This window comes from Podarcis vaucheri (assembly GCF_965113315.1).
Source record: "Podarcis vaucheri genome assembly, chromosome: Z".
In the NCBI taxonomy this organism is placed as follows: Eukaryota; Metazoa; Chordata; class Lepidosauria; order Squamata; family Lacertidae; genus Podarcis; species Podarcis vaucheri.
Genome location: NC_138758.1, coordinates 31,071,225 through 31,090,739, shown reverse-complemented (window position 1 = coordinate 31,090,739; position 19,515 = coordinate 31,071,225). Strand labels below are relative to the sequence as shown.

Genomic DNA, 19,515 nt, shown 5'->3' with positions numbered 1-19,515 from the left:
GAAGGGGAAGCCGCATTTGGCAAGGGTTTCTGGGAAGAAGGGGGTTGCAGGAGCCATGTGGACTGACTGGAGCAGGCTGTTACAAAGAGACACAGAGGTCTAATGATTTGCACCTGCAGGAAGTATGCCCCTCTTGAGATGTGCATGCTCTGGAATTCTCCACAGTAGGCTTGAATGCATATATGTGTCAGTAAAAACACATATCTTAAAGACAATACAGTCTCTGCTGTGCCTGATTTCCAAATGAAACACAACTCCTGTGTGGGCCCCTGGAACGCCCTGAAATCTTGTCACCGCGAGACAGAGATTGTGGGTGGTACATGACAATATTAACCAATATACTTTCTTTATGCCCCCTCCTAAGAACACACAGAAATACTATGTAAAAGAGACTGCTTTCCTTCCTTCCTTCTTTCCTGCCTGCCTGCCTGCCTGCCTTGTGCCCATGTCCCAATATGGAAAAGTTTAAATTTTAGGGTTTTTTGAGTTCTTAAATGTGATACTTTGCAAGCATTGTAATGATACTATGCATTTATCATAGTGTATGGTTTCTTTTATATTGCAGCCTGCTTTGAGAGACAAATGTTGATGCTCCCGCCTGGAAACAAATAACACGGAACCCGGAGCAACTGGGGGAAGCTGTTTTTAATGAGAACGGGGCAATGGTGAGTCAAGGTAAGCTTGGGGGGGTGCTGGGGGCATGGAAAAGAGATTCCTCCCAATTTACACTACAGTGTAAAGCTTTGGGGAACATTCTGCTTTACTATTAACTCGGCTGCAGGCTCACATATCCCCCCCCCCTTGGGGCTGGCCCATGCACGAGACAAAGTGAGGCGACCACCTCAGGTGGCAGGATCTACAGGGGCACCTGGTCCTGCCTCTAAGCGAGATGAGTGCCGCAACCCCAGAGTCGGCCACGACTGGACCTAATGGTCAGGGGTCCCTTTACCTTTACCTAGAATTGCATTAGCTTTTTTTGGCTGGTGCACCACACTGCTGGCCCATGTGAAGCTTGAGGACTGCTAAGACTCCTAGATCCTTTTCACATGGACCGCTACAAAAGCCAGGCATCCCACATCCTATATTTGTGCATCTGGTTATTCCTGCCTCAGTGTGGAACCTGACATTTGTCTCTGTTGAGATTCATTTTGTTCATTGTGGCTCAGTTTCCAGTCTGCTAAGGTCAGCCCCCAGGAAATTACCTAAGATTTTAAAACAAGCAACCTTTCTCTAGTCTAAAGGAAAAGAAAACATGCTAATTGCCTCCCACTCTCTTTAATGCTTTTGCCCATCTTGCCTCTCTTTTCTTCCTTTGATAACACAAGCAACAGCTCTAAAAACAGGACAGCTCCCTCTCTCCTCCTTCAAACACACTCACTTCAATGGAAAACGCACACACAATAAGTTATATGGGGGGGTGTGGTGTGAGGAATCCTGGTGTTCTTTTGTTTTGTGTTTTGTTTTGCATTTTGTGTCTTGGTAGTGCTGCAAGCTTAAACCCACCCTGCCTGATTTTGGAGGGAGTAATTATTTTGGGCATTCAGTTTTGGAAAAATTTTCACCCATTTTTGTCAACACTATTGGTCTGTTTATTTCCTATCGGTCTGTTTATTTCCTACAAAGGTTTTAAAGAGGAAGGTTGTTGCAGGATTGAAAATGTACATGAAGTAGACCATCTGTGGAAGGACCATAGTTCAGTGGTAAAGCAACTGCTCTGCAAGCAGAAGGTCACAGGTTCCGTTCCCAATGGCCTCTCCAGGTAGGGCTGGGAGAGCACCCTGCTTGAAACCCTGTAAGGAGCTGCTGCTGGTCAGTGTAGACAATACTGAGCTAGAGGAACCCAGTGATCTGACTCAATATAAGGCAGCACCCTATGTTCTATACTTCCTGTTATACAGTGGTTTCGCTCCTTTCTCCTGGGCCGTGTTCAGAAAGTGGTGGTGGGGGATGAGTGTTCAGACCCTTGGGCCCTCACTTGTGGGGTGCCTCAGGGTTCCGTCCTCTCCCCCATGCTTTTTCACATCTATATGAAGCCGCTGGGAGAGATCATCAGGGGGTTTGGACTGGGTGTCCATCAATATGCAGATGATACCCAGCTCTACCTCTCTTTCAAATCAGAACCAGTGAAGGCGGTGAAGGTCCTGTGTGAGTGCCTGGAGGCGGTTGGAGGATGGATGGCGGCTAATGGATTGAAGTTGAATCCTGACAAGACAGAAGTACTGTTTTTGGGGGACAGGGGGCGGGCTGGTGTGGAGGACTCCCTGGTCCTGAATGGGGTAACTGTGCCCCTGAAGGACCAGGTGCGTAGCCTGGGAGTCATTTTGGACTCACAGCTGTCCATGGAGGCACAGGTCAATTCTGTATCCAGGGCAGCTGTCTACCAACTCCACCTGGTACGCAGGCTGAGACCCTACCTGCCCGCTGACTGTCTGGCCAGAGTGGTGCATGCTCTAGTTATCTCCCGCTTGGACTACTGCAATGCGCTCTACGTGGGGCTACCTTTGAAGGTGACTCGGAAACTACAGCTAATCCAGAATGCGGCAGCTAGACTGGTGACTGGGGGCGGCCGCCGAGACCACATAACACCGGTCTTGAAAGACCTACATTGGCTCCCAGTACGTTTCCGAGCACAATTCAAAGTGTTGGTGTTGACCTTTAAAGCCCTAAACGGCTTCGGCCCAGTATACCTGAAGGAGCGTCTCCACCCCCATCGTTCTGCCCGGACACTGAGGTCCAGCGCTGAGGGCCTTCTGGCGGTTCCCTCATTGCGAGAAGCGAAGCTACAGGGAACCAGGCAGAGGGCCTTTTCGGTGGTGGCGCCCGACCTGTGGAATGCCCTCCCATCGGATGTCAAGGTGATGGACAACTACCTGACATTCAGAAAACATCTTAAGGCGGCCCTATTCAGGGAAGCTTTTAATGTATGATATTTTAGTGTTTTTTGGTTTCTGTGGAAGCCGCCCAGAGTGGCTGGGGAAACCCAGCCAGATGGGCGGGGTACAAATAATAAATTATTATTATTATTATTATTATTATTATTATTATTATTATTATTATTATTCCTATCTTCTAACTCCTTCCCTACCACCCAGCACTGCTTTCAGAGACATCCCATGCACCATCTCCTTGTTCCTGCTTCTCACCTCCACATCAGCCCATGGAATTCTGCCCCACTTCCTCCTAGCAAACCTTTAGATTTCAAAAAGGACATTTTTTCTTGTGACATCAGGCCCCCCCATCATCTAGGCAACCTGCTAATTATCTTGTTTCTTTCCAATCCTCAGAGCAGGCGTGGGGGGAGAGGAATAGTTCTCTTGCATCCATATCCCAAATATTATCTAAACACAACTGTTTATTTGTTTATAATACAGTGGTGCCTCGCAAGACGAAAATAATCCGTTCTGTGATTCTCTTCGTCTAGCGGTTTTTTCGTCTTGCGAAGCAAGCCCATTGACGGATTAGCGCTATTAGCAGCTTTTAGCGGCTTATCTGTTGATCGGATCAGCTGATAAGTGTCTTAGCGGCTTAGAAAAAGGGGGGGGGGAGGGAAAAAACCAGCAGGAACTTGCAAGACATTGTCGTCTTGCGAAGCAAGCCCATAGGAAATTTGTTTTGCGAAGCACCTCCAAAACGGAAAACTCTTTTGTCTAGCGAGTTTTCCGTCTTGCGAGGCATTCGTCTTGCGAGGCACCACTGTATTCACTCTGGTACCCCAGCTACAACAGTATTCTTTGTGTAGGGATGCAATTTGCAACCACCAAAATTCAGGGGATTTGGCATCCAAATGAACACACCATGTGGCCAGAGTGGACAGCTCCTACCCCAGTCTCCCAATACCCTAGTGTGCTCCTTCCTGTTTACTCTTTCTGGCACCCAGTGTGCTCCCAGTTCTGGCTTGGGAAGCAGTGTACACCTAATATTAGCCACAACCCATATCTAACCTGTTGTTTCTTCTGAAATCCTGCATTTTGATTTGTTTTCTCCCAAACCAGCTTCAATCAGAATTAAGAAATATAATGACCTAGCTGCATTTTAAGCTGCTGATGTTTGCACAACGTAGCTCTTTGTGTGTGTGTGTGTGTGAGTGAGTCATCAAGTGAAATGATTGACAATAAATTCATGGGAATGTGTATGTGTGTACTGCTTCAGTCAGTGCATTATTAACTCCTGAGGAAGGTGGTAGACTCTCCTTCCTTGGAGGTTTTTAAGCAGAGGCTGGATGGCCATTTATAATGGATGCTTCAGCTGAGATTCCTTGAGGTCCCTTCCAACTCTACAATTCTGTGATTCTATGTGGTAATGCACGTGGGCCTAGTTAGGTGTGTGTGTGTGTGTGTGTGTGTGTGTGTGTGTGTGTTAGGTGATGTCAACTGATGACTCATAAAGGCAAGAGTTAAACAGAATACCTATGCTCAGAGACCCTAGAAAAATATTGAGCTCAGAATTTCATGCTACAGAAGCGGTGGGAATACGCCTAAAAACAGTATCCCATGCTATGTTCTCTCCCCTTGTCCCATAACTTGCAGGACCTAACAAGACTGCACCATTCCACCACCAGGATGCCTCAGAGATGTATAATAGTGAACGCATTTGCACTGAGATCAGTGCTTCTCTCTAGGTGTAAAGACGTCTGAAGCCCTTCAACCCATGAACTACAAATTTAACTTTTAGCATTGCCAGCTGTTTCTAATAACGGCACCCAGTTTGTATATAAATAAATAGCACCCCAGGCAGCTCCACAGAACTACTGGCAGCCGACTGTAACGTTCCCCTTAAGGGAAACGTTAAGTGGAAAAGGTCTTGTTTGTTGGCATACAATTTACAGGAAAGCCTTATTTAAAACATGCTGCATTCATTCTTTTAAAGCAGGAGACAGACAATAGTATTTTAAGTTGGCTAAAAGTGGGGTTAGGAGAGGCATCATTTTCTATGTTGTACAGATATACTTCCTTCCCATTACTGACTGGCACATGTGCTCAAAGAGGTTTGGCAGGTTTTTGAATCCATGCAAAACCTTTTCAGAGCAGAGGTGAAAGAAGGATGGATATCCACATATCAGAAGCAGCCACCGCTCTTTAAAACCACCTTCCACCTCTAAGGTGGCGGAAGCTGTTGTCTCGCTTCGAACTTAGAGCAGACTCTTCCAAAAGGTTGTGTGTCAAGACACAGGGTTATTACAGAAAAGGGATGTAAATGGATATTGCAAAAGGGTCATCGGCAACCGACTTGAAAAACAACCAACCAACACACTGGATTTTCTCCAGAAAGGGTAAATCCAGATTAAATGAAAAAATACAGGCCAGTATTTTGGTGCTAATAACATCATGTGTGGATTCTGCAAAAAGGCACTTCAGTTGTTGTTGCTGCTGCTGCTGCTGAATCCAGTTTATTAAAATTGCAAAGCTTTGATCAACTTAATGTCACAGTCCCTATAAACTTTTTTCAACCAAGAAGCATGGCATCTGACTGCTTATGGTGGCAGCTGGACAGGTTTGAGGCATGTCTATTTTGTGTGTTGCCCTTTGAGAAACCACAATGACCCCAATGGAATTAATAGGTATAACAGGAGCAGATATATTGGAAGCCAGAAGTGCCTCCCAACCACCCCCTTTTTTTTGCACTCCTCGTTAAATAAATCAAACTGGGTCCCAGCCTGTCTAGTGCAAGGGCATGGAGATTCAGAGCATAGCAAAACTCAAGTACCGTATTTTTCGCCCTAGCTTCCCCCAACCACAGCCCCCAGAATGGGAGCCAGAGCGATGCTGAAGCCGCGCCGGGCTCCCGAGGGTTGTGTGGAGCTTCCTGAAGCCTGAAGAGCGAGAGGGGTCGGTGCGCACCTACCCCTCTCGCTCTCCAGGCTTCAGCAAAAGCCTGTATTCACCCCATAGGACGCACACACATTTCCCCTTCATTTTTGGAGGGGAGAAAGTGTGTCCTATAGGGCGAAAAATATGGTACCTTGAAATGAAATACTGTAATTTGCCATGCATTGTGCCAGAGCAGATAGCCTTTGAGCATACTTAGAGTGCCCTGCCAAAAGAAAAGAGGTATGTAATTGTAAAGTTTCCTGCATGATGCAAGGGAAGGAAACCACTGGACATACAGAGTGCTAACATAAACACAGTGATATTAGTCTTCCGGTTTATCAATAAACTTATGGGGGTCAAGAGATTAAAAAAAAGGTGTTGAGCGTTGAAAGGAGAGGGTGCAAAGGAATAAATGTACAATTTAGGCAAAGAGGATACACCTTCTGTAGGTACAAATGGCAGTAATTAAAAAAAATTCCCTGGTGGTTTAGTGGTTAGGATTCGGCGCTCTTACCGCCACGGTCCGGGTTCAATTCCTGGTCAGGAAACATGTTTTGCAAGACCCTTGAATGAACTGGTTGCAGGTTTTGCCCAAATATATAAATGGCAATGATTTAACAATTGCTCGTGCTGCCTGCATAGGCTGCAGGTAAGGACACTTGCAAAGCAATGGTTACAAAAACGCCTTTAGAAAACGCCAATCTGAGGGAGAAAAGGGAGCAAGATGGAAGGCACCTTTGAGATGTGTGTCAGTACACAAGAGTTATGTGCTCACTGGTAAACCTTAAAAACCACCAAAATATACTATCACCACAAAATGGGGAGAGGGGAGAGAGATGCGAAGGAACTGAAAGCAGTGCTCTGTACAGAATTTGGAAATGGGAAGGGGGGCAGGAAGGAAAGATAAAAACTTTCTAAGGCACAGCTCCACTTCAGAAGCAAAATCTTCAGGTAAAGTTGGAACTCCAAAATCTGGGAACAAATTCATGCACTGAAGGGAGTGGACTAGATAACCATTTGGTCTCTTCCAACTCTACTCATCTATGAAATTCAGATGCAGAATTTTGGAAGCACACCCCCCCGCCGCCCTTCGGTAAGCCAATCACCCTTGACTTCCCATTTGCAACTTGGCACTAATAATACTGGTGTACCTTACAGGATTGTTGTAAGATGATGGGATAATGTTAAGTGCTTTGGACATCTGAAAGCTACAGGCAAGTGCAAAGTAATGGCATTATTAAGAAGGAATTTGGGCAGGTACAGACATGAGAAAAGCCACACCCTGCTCTCTTCCTTTCCCTCTGGCTAGTTTGCATATGCACCTTGACAAAGGATTGCCAACTGACTGGGAAAAACTGGATTGGCCAGGTCTTCATAATCACTTGCCACCTGCTAATTTCTGTACAATGAATTGCTGTTGAAAAGCACTGGAGTAGAATGAAGAACTTAAGAAGTGCCTGTTGGATCAGGCCAATGGGCCATCTAGTCTTCCATATATCCAACAAATACAGACACCCAGGGCCCTTCTCCATGGTAGTGTGAAATTTGGCTTTTGGAATGGTTTTAAGTACTCTGCTTACCTGGTTTAAGGAGAGTATACTGCACTGTTTGTTTTGCTTTGTATTTCTATCTCTATTCTTGTGTTGATTATTATTTTTTTGCTTCAGTAACACTAATACTACTAATAAGGACTAATTTTTATCTATTCCTACATTCAGTTTCCTTGGATGTCCACAAGTTCTAGAGTTATGAGACAGGTAGGAAAACTTTTCTCTAGCCAATTTTCACTATGCCTTGCATGATTTTGTAAACTTCTAGCCTGTCACCTCTTAAGTTCCCTCTGCTGTTCGGCTGCACACTTGGCCCAACCATTAGACCTGTGAATTTAGCAAACAAGTGGCAAATTGCAGGTATGTCTGGGCCTGAGACCAGTCTGTAAAGAGATTCCTCATCCTTGCCCTAAACCTTCTAAGACCTCTTGGAGATCAGGCCTGCTTTATCTGCTACAACTGATTCAGTGATCTAGCTGTTAAAGAAGCAGGACCTAGCAGTTCCATGTGAAGGGGAGGCACAGATAAGATAACTGCAAGCTCAACCTGAAGCAGCCTGGACATAAAAACTATGGGAAATTGCAGTCAAACATAACTACGCATTAGTGCTAGTTAGTGTGTGAAGGGGTTAAGACTATAGAGCTGGATTCCTAGACTCAGCTAAGTGATGCCCCCTCTTCTCAAATGAGAGAGGAAGTGAAGCCTTTTCTTCCTGTTCTCTTTCTCTTCACATGATGTTAATGGCCAAAGAAGACGTGTCTAAGCAGGCCTAAGCAGGCTCCAAGCTTAGAGCACGTGTTTGAAGCAACCTTTCTGTATATTCTATCCAAGAGTATTCTGCCTGAGTTTTCCTTGCTGCTGTCTGGATACATGAATGAATCTGACCTTCAGAACGTTTTGTAAGTAACACATTTGAAACTTACTTCAGTGTTATGACCAGTTAAGTGCTAAGAGGCGTAGGAAAGAGGGAAGCTCTGGATACAGCTAAGTGGTATAAAAGGGTACAGTAACCTACCGTATTTTTCGCTCTATAACACGCACCCGACCATAACACGCACATAGTTTTTAGAGGAGGAAAATCCGTAGGCATGCCACCCGTAGGCATTCCCTCCATAACACGCACAGGCATTTCCCCTTACCTTTTAGGAGGAAAAAAGTGAGTGTTATGGTGCAAAAAATACGGTATATCCCCACATTATAATGCTGCTTGACTTTTGTGAGTTCAAAATCTGCTATTGGGGAATTTCTTCTGCTGGAGGGTGAGTTTAGCCTCACATTTTGAATTTAAGCACCCAGCTTATTCTCTTGCTATTCACCCTACACACATGGATCACAGGGATTCATGTTTCCTTCCCACAGAAGCTGTGTAGGATTGATGTGCTTTTACCTTTACTGTTATTCCTTTCAGGAAGAGGAGGGAATTTCTTTCATCCAAGCTGGTGTTCTTCAGCTTTCCTGTCCCCAGGTGTTGTTGGCCTAATACTCCCATCATTCCCAGCCTCCTCAGCCAGGGATGGTGGGAGTTGCAGTCCAACTAGGGTCCCAAGGCTGAAAGGACTGTTCTAAAGTGTTAGGCATTTGCTGCATCCTAAATGTCCTAAATGAGGGATGTGGGTGGCGCTGTGGGGTTAAACCACAGAGCCTAGGACTTGCCAATCAGAAGGTCGGTGGTTCGAATCCCCACAATGGGGTGAGCTCCCCTTGCTTGGTCCCTGCTCCTGCCAACTTAGCAGTTCGAAAGCACGAAGTGCAAGTAGATAAATAGGTACTGCTCCGGCAGGAAGGTAAACGGCGTTTCCGTGCGCTGCTCCAGTTCGCCAGAAGTGGCTTAGTCATGCTGGCCACAGCTGTACGCTGGCTCCCTCGGCCTATAGAGCGAGATGAGCGCCGCAACCCCAGAGTCGGCCATGACTGGACCTAATGGTCAGGGGTCCCTTTACCTTTACCTTAAATGTCTGAGAGGAAACCACCCACATTCCCACCATGGCTAAGTTCTCCAGAAGGTGGCTGGCCCTGTGTCTGGGCAGAGCAACTCCAGACATTAGTCCACTTTCACACCATCAAATTCCCTTGCACTAAGAAAAAGCAGGGTAAAGCAGATCAATCTGGCTTTCCATGCACTGGGAATGTTTTGTATGCAGGGGCATCCAATGGTTTGAATCCCCTTCCCCAGATGTGCCACAGCTCAGATAAAAACTGACCCAGTGGACACATGCAGTATACTCCCATTGTTTGTTTGGGAAGTGTTGTAAACATAGCCACAGTCCACACCTATCCTGTATCTGTCACGCTGTTTCTTACAAAATACTGCATTTTGTTTGATGTGTGTTGCCCACCCCCGCCCAGCTTCTGAATTAATAAAAAGAACAGCCTAGCTGTGTTTGAAGCTGGTTCTACATTCCTGCCATGTTAGAGCCAAAATATTTTTTTTAAAAAAAGTTTACCAGCACTGATTTAAAAAAAAGAAATAAAGGAAGGACTCTGAGCACGTGCAGTTTTGCATTTTGAAGTCACTGAGATCACAGCACCATCATGACTAAAGTAACAAAATGGGACATGCTTCCTTATGCTTTCAATACATTTCTTTGGGACTAATAATCAGCATTTTGTTGTAGAAAAGAAGACCGGTGTGGTTTCCAATTAGAAATGATAAAATGAGCACCGATAACCATGCACATGGCCAGGTATCTGCCCCGTGGTTATAAAACGTTTTAAAGAAAAGATAAGTGGAAAGGAAGGATGCTACAGTGGTAAGTATTAGCCTGGTGTCTTCAACTCCCAGGCATGCCCACACCAGTAGGACTGCCGTATGCCTGGATTTTCTTGGACATTACTATGAATTCAGAGGCGGAATGAATGTCCGGGAGGAATTTCCTAAAGGTGGTGCTTTGTTCTGGATCTTAGGCAAGTAAAAAACAACAACTGAATAACAAAAACCTCAACAATTTTGGGGTTTCCCTTAAAAAAAGCTCAGCAACCATGTGTGCTGTATCACCTGCCACGCTCATTTTGGGGGCCCAGGGCTGCAGGGCCCTGGACTTCTGTTCTTTGATCCAGTCCTGCATACACCAATAGCCATAGGGCACAGGCCCATTCTTCTTGACGCTGCGTTTTTCTGTGTTTTTACTCCAGCTGTTTGACAACAGAGGTGGTGCCACTAGCCTCCTTTGCTTGCTGCCCCCCACCCCCCCCACCCCCTGCAACTGCAACTTGTCTCCTAGAAATGATGTTACATTTCCTGACATCAGGGGTGCATTCAGATGCAGGAAATACTGTGGTAGTTTTCTAACATTCCTTTCACGCTGCAGTACTCTAACTGTTGTGTTATGGAAGTGCTGCTTTTTTACTGATCTGCGCACGTGGTGATAAATTTTATTCACACCAGTGGGTGTGGTGTGGCACAACACTGCACTACATCACTGGGCAACGCCCCCACCCCTATTTCTGCACATACTTGCTTCTGTTTCCCCATGATTCCCCCCATGAAAGCAGCAGGAAAGGACTGCATGCCAGATTAGAGCCTGACATTTTATCACATTACCCTTCACCATTTTCTCGGTCAATGAGGTTGCAAATATCACCCCCCCCAAGCAATTAATACAAAAATCAGTCCTAAACTTCCACTATATTCTGCTAGGTTTCCAGAATCATCAGGGATGGTGGGAGTTGGGAGTCAAACAACATTTGGCTCTAAAGTTTTACATACACTGTTTATTAAATTTCAGGTCTTTGTTGACCAGTCTGTTAATGACCCACCTTGCAATGTAGTTTGGTCTTGTAATAGACCAAGCTCCTTCTTTTTCTTAAGCCATTAAGAAGTCATTCTGAAAATCCATGAGCAGAGCCACACACACTCAGGACCTTCTCCCCATCGAACTACTTACCAAAGTAACATGATAGGGAGAAGAAGGCAAGATGCAGCCGGCAATCATAGGCTTGCACTGAAACTGACCAGTTGCAGCCTAGATGCAACAGGTAGTAGGAGAGAATGAATCATTTTGTGCTTTTTATATTGTAATCTTAGGTTATGAACCAGTCTGAGATCTATAGATAAAGGGTAGTATACAAATTTAAATAATTTGGAAAATGAAATGGCATAGACTGCTGTGTGAATGCAGCTCATGTCACTCCATGGATATTCTGGGGGTTGGCAGGGAAACGGCAGCTGCAAGGCAGGGGAAAGTGGCCCAGGAAATATGGTGCTATTTAGTCAGGCATTCACATGGCATAGCTTCTGTAGTGTGCCACAGATGCGCCTCTTTACTCTTGGATACATGAGATATCTTTCATAGGGGCTCACCCTATTCTTCTGATTGCAAATAAAATAAATATTTGCCACCACCCACCAGCAACCATTTACCAAGAGGAAAGGAGTGCAGGGTGTTACTGTTACACAGCTTAGGCCCAAGCTATTTGAAATATGTTATTCCCTTATAGGAACCTGCCTGGGTTCCCTTCTCTCAGTCCCACCACCCTCACAGGCACACTTCATGGGGGCTCAGGACCTGAGAGACTTCTCAGTGATGGCTGCACCCAGACAGCTTTGGAACTCCCTCCCTAGAGAAGTTAGACTGGCTCCCTCCTTGCTGGCCTTCTGCTGGCAGGTGAAGTCCTTCTTTTGAGAACTGGCTGCTTTTAATGAAAGGGCTGTCACCATGCTGGTTTTATGGTAATTATCTGTATGTTTGTAATAAGATTGTGTATGTATATATAGTTTTAATTCTATCAATGTTTACTTGTTTTTTTATTACAGTGGTACCTCAGGTTAAGTACTTAATTTGTTCCAGAGGTCCGTACTTAACCTGAAACTGTTCTTAACCTGAAGCACCACTTTAGCTAGTAGGAACTCCCGCTGCTGCCGCGCCGCTGGAGCATGATTTCTGTTCTCATCCTGGGGCAAAGTTCTTAACCTGAAGCACTATTTCTGGGTTAGTGGAGTGTGTAACCTGAAGCGTATGTAACCCGAAGTACCACTGTATTGTTTCCCCCCTATTTTTAGTGGTTCTTGTTTTTATCTGTTAGTCACCCAGAACCCTGTCAGGGCCAAAGGTGGGGTCTAAATAAATGACTATGATAATGATAGTAATAACATTCGCCCCACCATGCTGAATTCCACACCTTTCTGAAAAATCACCAAAATGACCCCCTACCTGAGACTGGGCTGCAAAAGTGAAGGAACAGAGATGGGGATTTTGTAACTACCCTAGTGTAAATCCTACTGGGTGGGGGGACGGGACGGGACTGGACGGACCTTTCATATCCGCACTGGTATGCAGGAATGGACTCGAAGGGAGCAATAATATTCAGAGTAAGGATCATAGAACTGTAGAGTTGGAAGGGACCCTGAGGATCATCTAGTCCAACCCCCTGCAATGCAGGAATATGCAGCTGTCCCATGCGGGGATCGAACCTGCAACCTTGGCATTATCAGCATCGTGCTCTAACCAACTGAGTTATCCAAGCTAACACCAAGCTATTTAGAAGTAGCTCCCCTTTCACACAAGGCTTAAACATTTCTGAATCTTCTCACTTTGGCACGACAAGAAAAGAAGGGAGGGCAGCCAACCTTGTGCTGTGGACAGACTGGAGGCACCTGGGGAAAGGAGAAAACCCCAAGTGGGCAGCACTGTGTATCCACTGACCAGTGTGGTTCCCAAACTTTTTCGGACCACTGTCCCCTGGTTCCCTGAAATCATCACCAGTGCCCCCTACCCTGTCAAAGCATTATTTAGAATAGGGCTTTGCATGACCCACTAAGGAGGATGCTAACACAGTAAAATTCAGAAGAGTAACAATTAATTGCTCCCTTATTCAAAAAATAAACCTATGTAAAAATAAGCATGTGCTCTGTAGCTTAGAAAAAAATATAAATGGCAAAGAATATTGCATAAAAGTCTTTTTTACATATTCTTACTAACAAAAACATAAGGGTGAAGCAAATTTGCAGCACAAAATATTAATATATAACGACTTACCAAATATGCAAAAACCTTCACCTGAATGGGGATGGAGTGTCCTAGTCTGACACTCTGACCACTGCACCACTCTGGCTAGTAAGACTAAAGAAATAAATGCCTGCAGCTGGAAGAGCTGGAGAGTGACAGGGACAGTCACTGGGAAGGGAAATGTCTTTGCATGGTAGTGTATGGTAGTGGTCCCCAAAGTGGGTGGTACCGCCCCCTGGAGGACAGTGGGAGGACCTACGGGAGAGCTAAGAGTCAAGGGGGCAGCGGGGGGGGGGGGTTGGAGATGAGCCCCTCTGAGAGCATTTATTGCTTATTTACAATATACCAAGTTGGATTCTGGCACAAAACACCTTCCTCACTTTGTATTAAGGTTTTGCTGCTCATATCAATTTCAAATCTATTTCCTTTGGTCACATTTGTTTGTATTGACGATTCTGAGTTGTTACAAGGTAGCCAATTATTGGTGAGCTATTGATATTCTTATAAATTAGTTACTATACATCTGTGGTAGGTGACACTCCATCCCCATTCTGCTACAATGCTCACTTGGTGACCAGGGTTGTTGACATACAGTGGCTATGGACAGTCATGTATGCCACTTATTATTATTATTATTATTATTAAAAAACACACACGTTTATTCAAAAGTTACACTTCAGCTTTGTCCACTGCCATAATCCTACAGAAAAATTACTCCAATCCTCAATCCCTCATCACTGTCATGTTGGCTCACCAAATACCCTCAATAGGGACCCAATTACTGATCTGGTATACTAGACATTTTTCAATCAATATATCACTTCCACAGACACCTCTGTAATGATTATGGCATTAAAATATCCCATTCCCAATAAAAGAGAAAAAGGGAGATCGAATTGTGTCAAAGGTATCTTTTTGGAGATGCCCTTGATTATTCACCAGTGATATGTGAGGCATTCTGATAGAGCAATGTTCCAGATGTTATTAACCCCAACCACTATTGGTATATTAGAGGTTTCCTTCCATATTGGGCAATAACTAGCCTAGCTTCAGGAAGGAAATTAATTCTTTAGATTTAAGGCTAGAATTTGGGGTCAAATCCAGTGATACGCCTGGCAAGTGCCGAATTAGAGGAGACATAGATTTTGGAGGTCAGATAAAAGGCTTTCCCCCAAAAGGCATGAACCACAGTACACTCCCACACAAAAATAGGAACCTCATTCTCCACAACCTTGGGGGCTGGTCATGGCCTCTCAGTCTAACCCACCTCACAATATTGTGGGGATTTAAATGATGAGGAAGACCACGCATGCCACCTTGAGCTCCTCAGAGGAAAGGTGAGGGATTTTATAGCATCTAAAGTAGCATCAGGTAATGGGATAATTTCTCCTGCAAGTATACCTGTTGTTCCTCACCACCACCACCTGTACAGCATTCAGTTCTATAACATTAGCAGACAAAACAGCATCACAACAGTTAACAACAGTATAAAAAACAGCAGCCTTGGTTGACAGAAATTCACCTCACCGTGAAATTTGGCCACCTCTACAAGTGGAGGGCAGCAGCTGGCGTAGGTCTACCTAAACTTTGGAGGGCTCATGTTTCAAGCATCAAGTAAGCTGGTCTGGAGCAACTGAGCACCTTCTTTGCCAGGCATTTCCTACCCAGTGGGTATAAGCTGTCCACTTACTCATCACTCCAGGAGAGGAAATGCATCACCCTGTGCTAATTTATATTTATACTGCAAATTACTATAATTTAAACAGAAATGCATATATCCATCTCTGCTTAGTCTGCTGCCAAGGTCCTAACTGTTGGTGTACAACTTGCTCTCGCTTCTTAGGGTTTTCTGCTGTTAAACCGGACAGCTCATCAAATACAGTACTCTCTTCTGGGAATGTAGGACACATGGCCACCCTAAGTAGATGTCCCCTTGAAACATTTGAATGAAGAATTCAAGTAGAATAAAGTCATGGTTTTAACTATCCAGGTTAGCAACAAAACTCCCAGCAGCTTTACACGAAATGCCTCTTTATGTTTTGCAATTTTCAGGTGTCTACTTAAACAGAAGAAAGGAAGAAGAGCTCTTCTGGATCAGACAAGTGGCCTATCTAGTGTAGCATCCAGTGGCCAACCAGATGCCTGTGGGAAACCAGCAAGCAGCACCTGAACACAAGAGCCCACTCCCCTCCTGTAGTCTCCAGCAACTGGTATTCAGAAGAATTACTGCTTCTGACCAGAGCATGGCCAACATGTAGCTACTGATAGTCTTAGACAGTCTTCAGAATGTGAACTGTTAGTGTGACTGACAGGTGCTTTAAAATATGCATATTAGACAGTTACACTTTTCCAGAAGTAAAGAACTGGCTGTGGGTTGGATATAAATCTGGGTTTAGATTGCCTAGGGAATGTGTGAAATGGCCCTGAAATGTCAAGCCATGAATCAGTCTGTGATTATATTATTCAGTCTTGGTAAACCACAAACATATTTATGGAATTCTGCCTAATGGGTGTGCTGAGCAAATATTGTCTAACAGATAAGAGCCTTCTGGATTGGACCAATGGCCCATCTAGTCCAGCGTTCTGTTCTGACAGGGGCCTACCAGATGTCCCAGTGGGATGCTCAAGGGCAACTTTTGCCCCTGTGGTTTACAGCAACTGGTATTCAGAAGCACTGCCTGTCTGTTTTAGTATGTGCATGATATATGGCATGCACAAGAACAGCACACAGAGAACCGTTGTATAAGCATGTACTCTGCACACAGAGATGTGTTGGCTGCCGAGAGGAAAGTGTGTTGGACAGGTCTAGTGGTTACACACTGTCTAGCTAAGCACGGAAAGTTTATCCCGGTGCGGGGAAATACATATGGTTGGAGGAAGCAGCTGCGGGTTCAGCAGATTCTGTGGTACGATCAAGTAAAAGAAAATAAGCAAGGATTCAAGAGCGGCTCATCAGGAGAAGCTGGCGGAGAAATGAGCACACGAGCAATAAATAGAAGGGAAGGGGAAGAAAAACAAATTGGAAAAAGTGAAACATCCAGGAAGGAATGTGGGGACAAGCCGTTCCAGCCCGGACAGAGAGGTAACTTCTCTAGACACATGGAACAGCCAGCCTAGCTGTACCGCTTGACACAGACTCTCTGCACCTTCAGCCTCCTTTCACACCATTCAAGTACTTGCCTTGCTCCACTCCTGGGTGGGAGGACAGGCTCCCAAATTCTGCTCACTCTGCCCCTGTGGTGACAAGCTGGCTTTCTGCTGGGGAGTCATCCTGAGGAGGACCGGTGGTCAGCCAGGGCTCCTGCTGCTGCTGCTGTTGCTGCAGGCACATTCACCCACCATCAGCAGAAGGCTGGAGAAGCCCTGCTGTGGTCCAGATGGACTCTGTATATCCTTGGGCAAAGCTGCTGACGCGCTTGGACGTCCAGGCCCAGAGCTAGGGGCTGAGCGACTGGAGCAAGTTAGCATTGCCTGCCTGCTTTTCCTCATCAGCCAAGAGAGGAAAAGGGGGGGGGGGAGTTTGCACAAACCAAGTAGCTCCTCCTCGTGCTGCCTAAATATGGACATTTGCTCATATGCTGTGCTCCATCCTGGAAGCAGTAACTGCTAAGCAGCTGCCTTCACGGGATGAAGTGAGCATTAAGAGAGAGCTGGAAGGAGGCAGAAACAGTCACCCTAGCAGGACCATCCTTTTGATGAAGGCTTCCAGGTGCTGAAATGAACAATGTCAGGGAGATCCAGACTCGGGAGCAATGTCATCTTTTTAGGAGGGTCAAGGAAGACCCAGGAGGTGCCAAGAAGGATTACAAAGGGTACTGGAGTCCCTGCACCATTTTGTGATGATTTTGCTTATTTTTTTGTTTTTTGTTTAAAACCTTTTAAAATTACCCTACTAGGCTCTGTCCTGCTTAAAAGCAGTATTGCTGGAACTCTCTGCCTATTGATATCCGGCAGGCACCTTGACTGTATTCTTTTTGGCACCTGTTGAAAACACTTTTTGTTTAGACAAGCCTACCCAGATGGGGTCCCTTTACCCTTTACCTTTCTACCCAGATGTTTAGAAAGCTGATGTGAGTTTCAACCTGTTATCAGTCTATTGTTATCTTAATTTTTGAATCATAGAATGGTAGAGTAGGAAGAGACCTTGAGGGTCATCTAGTCCAAATTTTCTCAACCTTTTTTGAGCTGTGGCCCCTTTCTGAACTTTTTTTCTTCCTGTGGCCCCCCCTCCCTACCTATACAAAGGTAGTTATTAAGAAAGGCAGTTTTGTTTGTAAATGGAACAATCTTTACTTACAATTTTTATAATTTATAGAAAAGACAATTACGTAAAAACTTATACTTTTAAGTATTTCTCTACCTTGTTCTTGAGGACCAGAAACAAGCTTTTTTATATCCGGTTCTATCTCTGTGAGGGATAACCGAAGATCATCTCTGTCCATTGAGGCGATTCCGCATTAGGCCAAGCAAATCATTCACACTACTGAAACCTGATTCTACCAAATACAAAGTAGGAAATGCCATGAAAAACAATTTTGCTTTATCCCAAAGTGGGAGGGAGAAGGAAATGGAAGCAATGCTGCTGTAGGGGGTGTGTGGCGATCCATCCACTGGGAACTATGGTCACTTCTCGGTTCACTCCACTTCTCTGCTTTGTATAGTGGTATCTCAGGTTAAGAACTTAATTCGTTCCAGAGGTCCGTTCTTAACCTGAAACTGTTCTTAACCTGAAGCACCACTTTAGCTAATGGGGCCTCCTGCTGCTGCCGCGCTGCCGGAGCACGATTTCTATTCTCATCCTGAAGCAAAGTTCTTAACCCGAGGTACTATTTCTGGGTTAGCGGAGTCTGTAACCTGAAGCGTATGTAACCTGAAGCGTATGTAACCCGAGGTACCACTGTATTTGCTTTACTTCTGTTTGTTTGTTGTTTGTTTTTTTCTTTTCTCGGCCACGTCTCTGTTTTCTTCACTTATCGCCTCCCTCTGTGGCCTCCTAGTCTCGTGCCGTGGCTCCCCAGTTACGTGATTTTCACCTGTGCCCCCCTTGGAATATCCTGGGGGCCCCAGGTGACCCCCCCCCCAACACCCCAGTTGAGAAACACTGATTTGGCCAATCCCCTGCAACGCACACCAGACCCTGCTTAGCTTTGCCAATGTGCTAGCAATTTTTTACTGCACCACTAGGAGGAGGAAAGTCTTAAAACTATTGTTGCTAATTCTCCTTGTCGATTATTTTAGACAGCAGTCTTTAGACAGCTGTGAGAGCTTTCATTTTTAAAAAACAACAACCAAGCAGTGTATAAATTTTACAACATAAATAAATAAAAAACCTTATCAGTTTGAAATTAAATTGGATCAGGAGTCAAACTGCACCTCTGCCATGTGGCTTGAGGCTTGCCTTTTTCAGTCTCAGTTTCCCATCTGCAACATAATGATACTGACCTGCCTAACACGGTTGTTGTTACATGACATGTTTTGTTTATTCTAAATGACTATGTAAAACCTGAACAAGAAGGGGGGGAAACAGGCTGTGCCCACAGAGCTGCTCTCACCTCTACTAGTGAGCATTATAATTATTAGTTAGGTTTTTCCCCCCCAATCCTTAATGAGTCCAGGGCAGAGTCCAAGGCCTTCGCCTTCCTCAGGAACTGCTGCCCTCATGTGGTGAGCCACATAAATGCAGCAGCTCAGTAAAGAATGGTCCAGATCTGGGCTTGACTGCTCACCCAGGTTAGCCATTGGCTTTCCCTGGGCCCTAAGGGGTTTAAAGGGCTTGCAGGTGATTTTTGCTTCAGTAATGAGGTCCAGCTGGGTTCCAAGGTGGCATGCGTTTCCCTTGCTTGCTGAGCCTGACTCCTGGTTGTCCTTATTTATGTCGTAAAATTGATACATTCTTTGATTAAGGGAATTGGGTATATTTAGCCTGGATATGAGGGACACAGGGTGGCGCTGTGGTCTAAGCCACAGAGCCTAGGGCTTGCCAATCAGAAGGTCGGCAGTTCGAATCCCTGCGACAGGGTGAGCTCCCGTTGCTCGGTCCCTGCCCCTGCCAGCCTAGCAGTTTGAAAGCACATCACAGTGCACATAGATAAATAGGTACTGCTCCGGTGGGAAGGTAAACGCCGTTTCCGTGTGCTGCTCTGGTTCGCCAGAAGCAGCTTAGTCATGCTGGCCACATGACTCGGAAGCTGTACGCCGGCTCCCTCGGCCAAT

At 45.3% G+C, this 19,515-nt stretch overlaps 1 protein-coding gene and 1 long non-coding RNA gene across 9 annotated transcripts in view; one reads left to right on the top strand and one right to left on the bottom strand.

The window, feature by feature from the left end:
- The window catches only part of LOC309523944 (rho GTPase-activating protein 20-like), an 89,077-nt gene that overhangs the window by 64,716 nt on the left and 4,846 nt on the right, over window positions 1-19,515 (bottom strand). The window contains exon 1 of one of the 5 annotated variants that reach the window (XM_082208229.1): window positions 16,483-18,863. The exons of 3 other annotated variants lie outside the window; for them this stretch is intronic. In XM_082208229.1, the coding sequence (XP_082064355.1) occupies window positions 16,483-16,572 (90 nt within the window). In that variant the 5' untranslated portion in view covers window positions 16,573-18,863. Of the gene's footprint in view, window positions 1-16,482; window positions 18,864-19,515 lie in introns of those variants that run through there. One more of the 5 variants, XM_082208228.1, reaches the window with a different exon arrangement.
- LOC309523991 lies at window positions 15-17,153 on the top strand. 4 transcript variants are annotated; one of them, XR_014215718.1, is made up of 6 exons: window positions 18-122; window positions 566-675; window positions 7,526-7,564; window positions 8,108-8,256; window positions 9,973-12,026; window positions 15,355-17,153. It is a non-coding gene; the product is annotated as an uncharacterized lncRNA (long non-coding RNA). The 4 variants fall into 4 exon arrangements; XR_014215719.1 differs by having other exon boundaries at window positions 19-122; window positions 8,189-8,256; XR_014215720.1 differs by lacking the exons at window positions 9,973-12,026; window positions 15,355-17,153 and having other exon boundaries at window positions 15-122; window positions 8,111-8,365.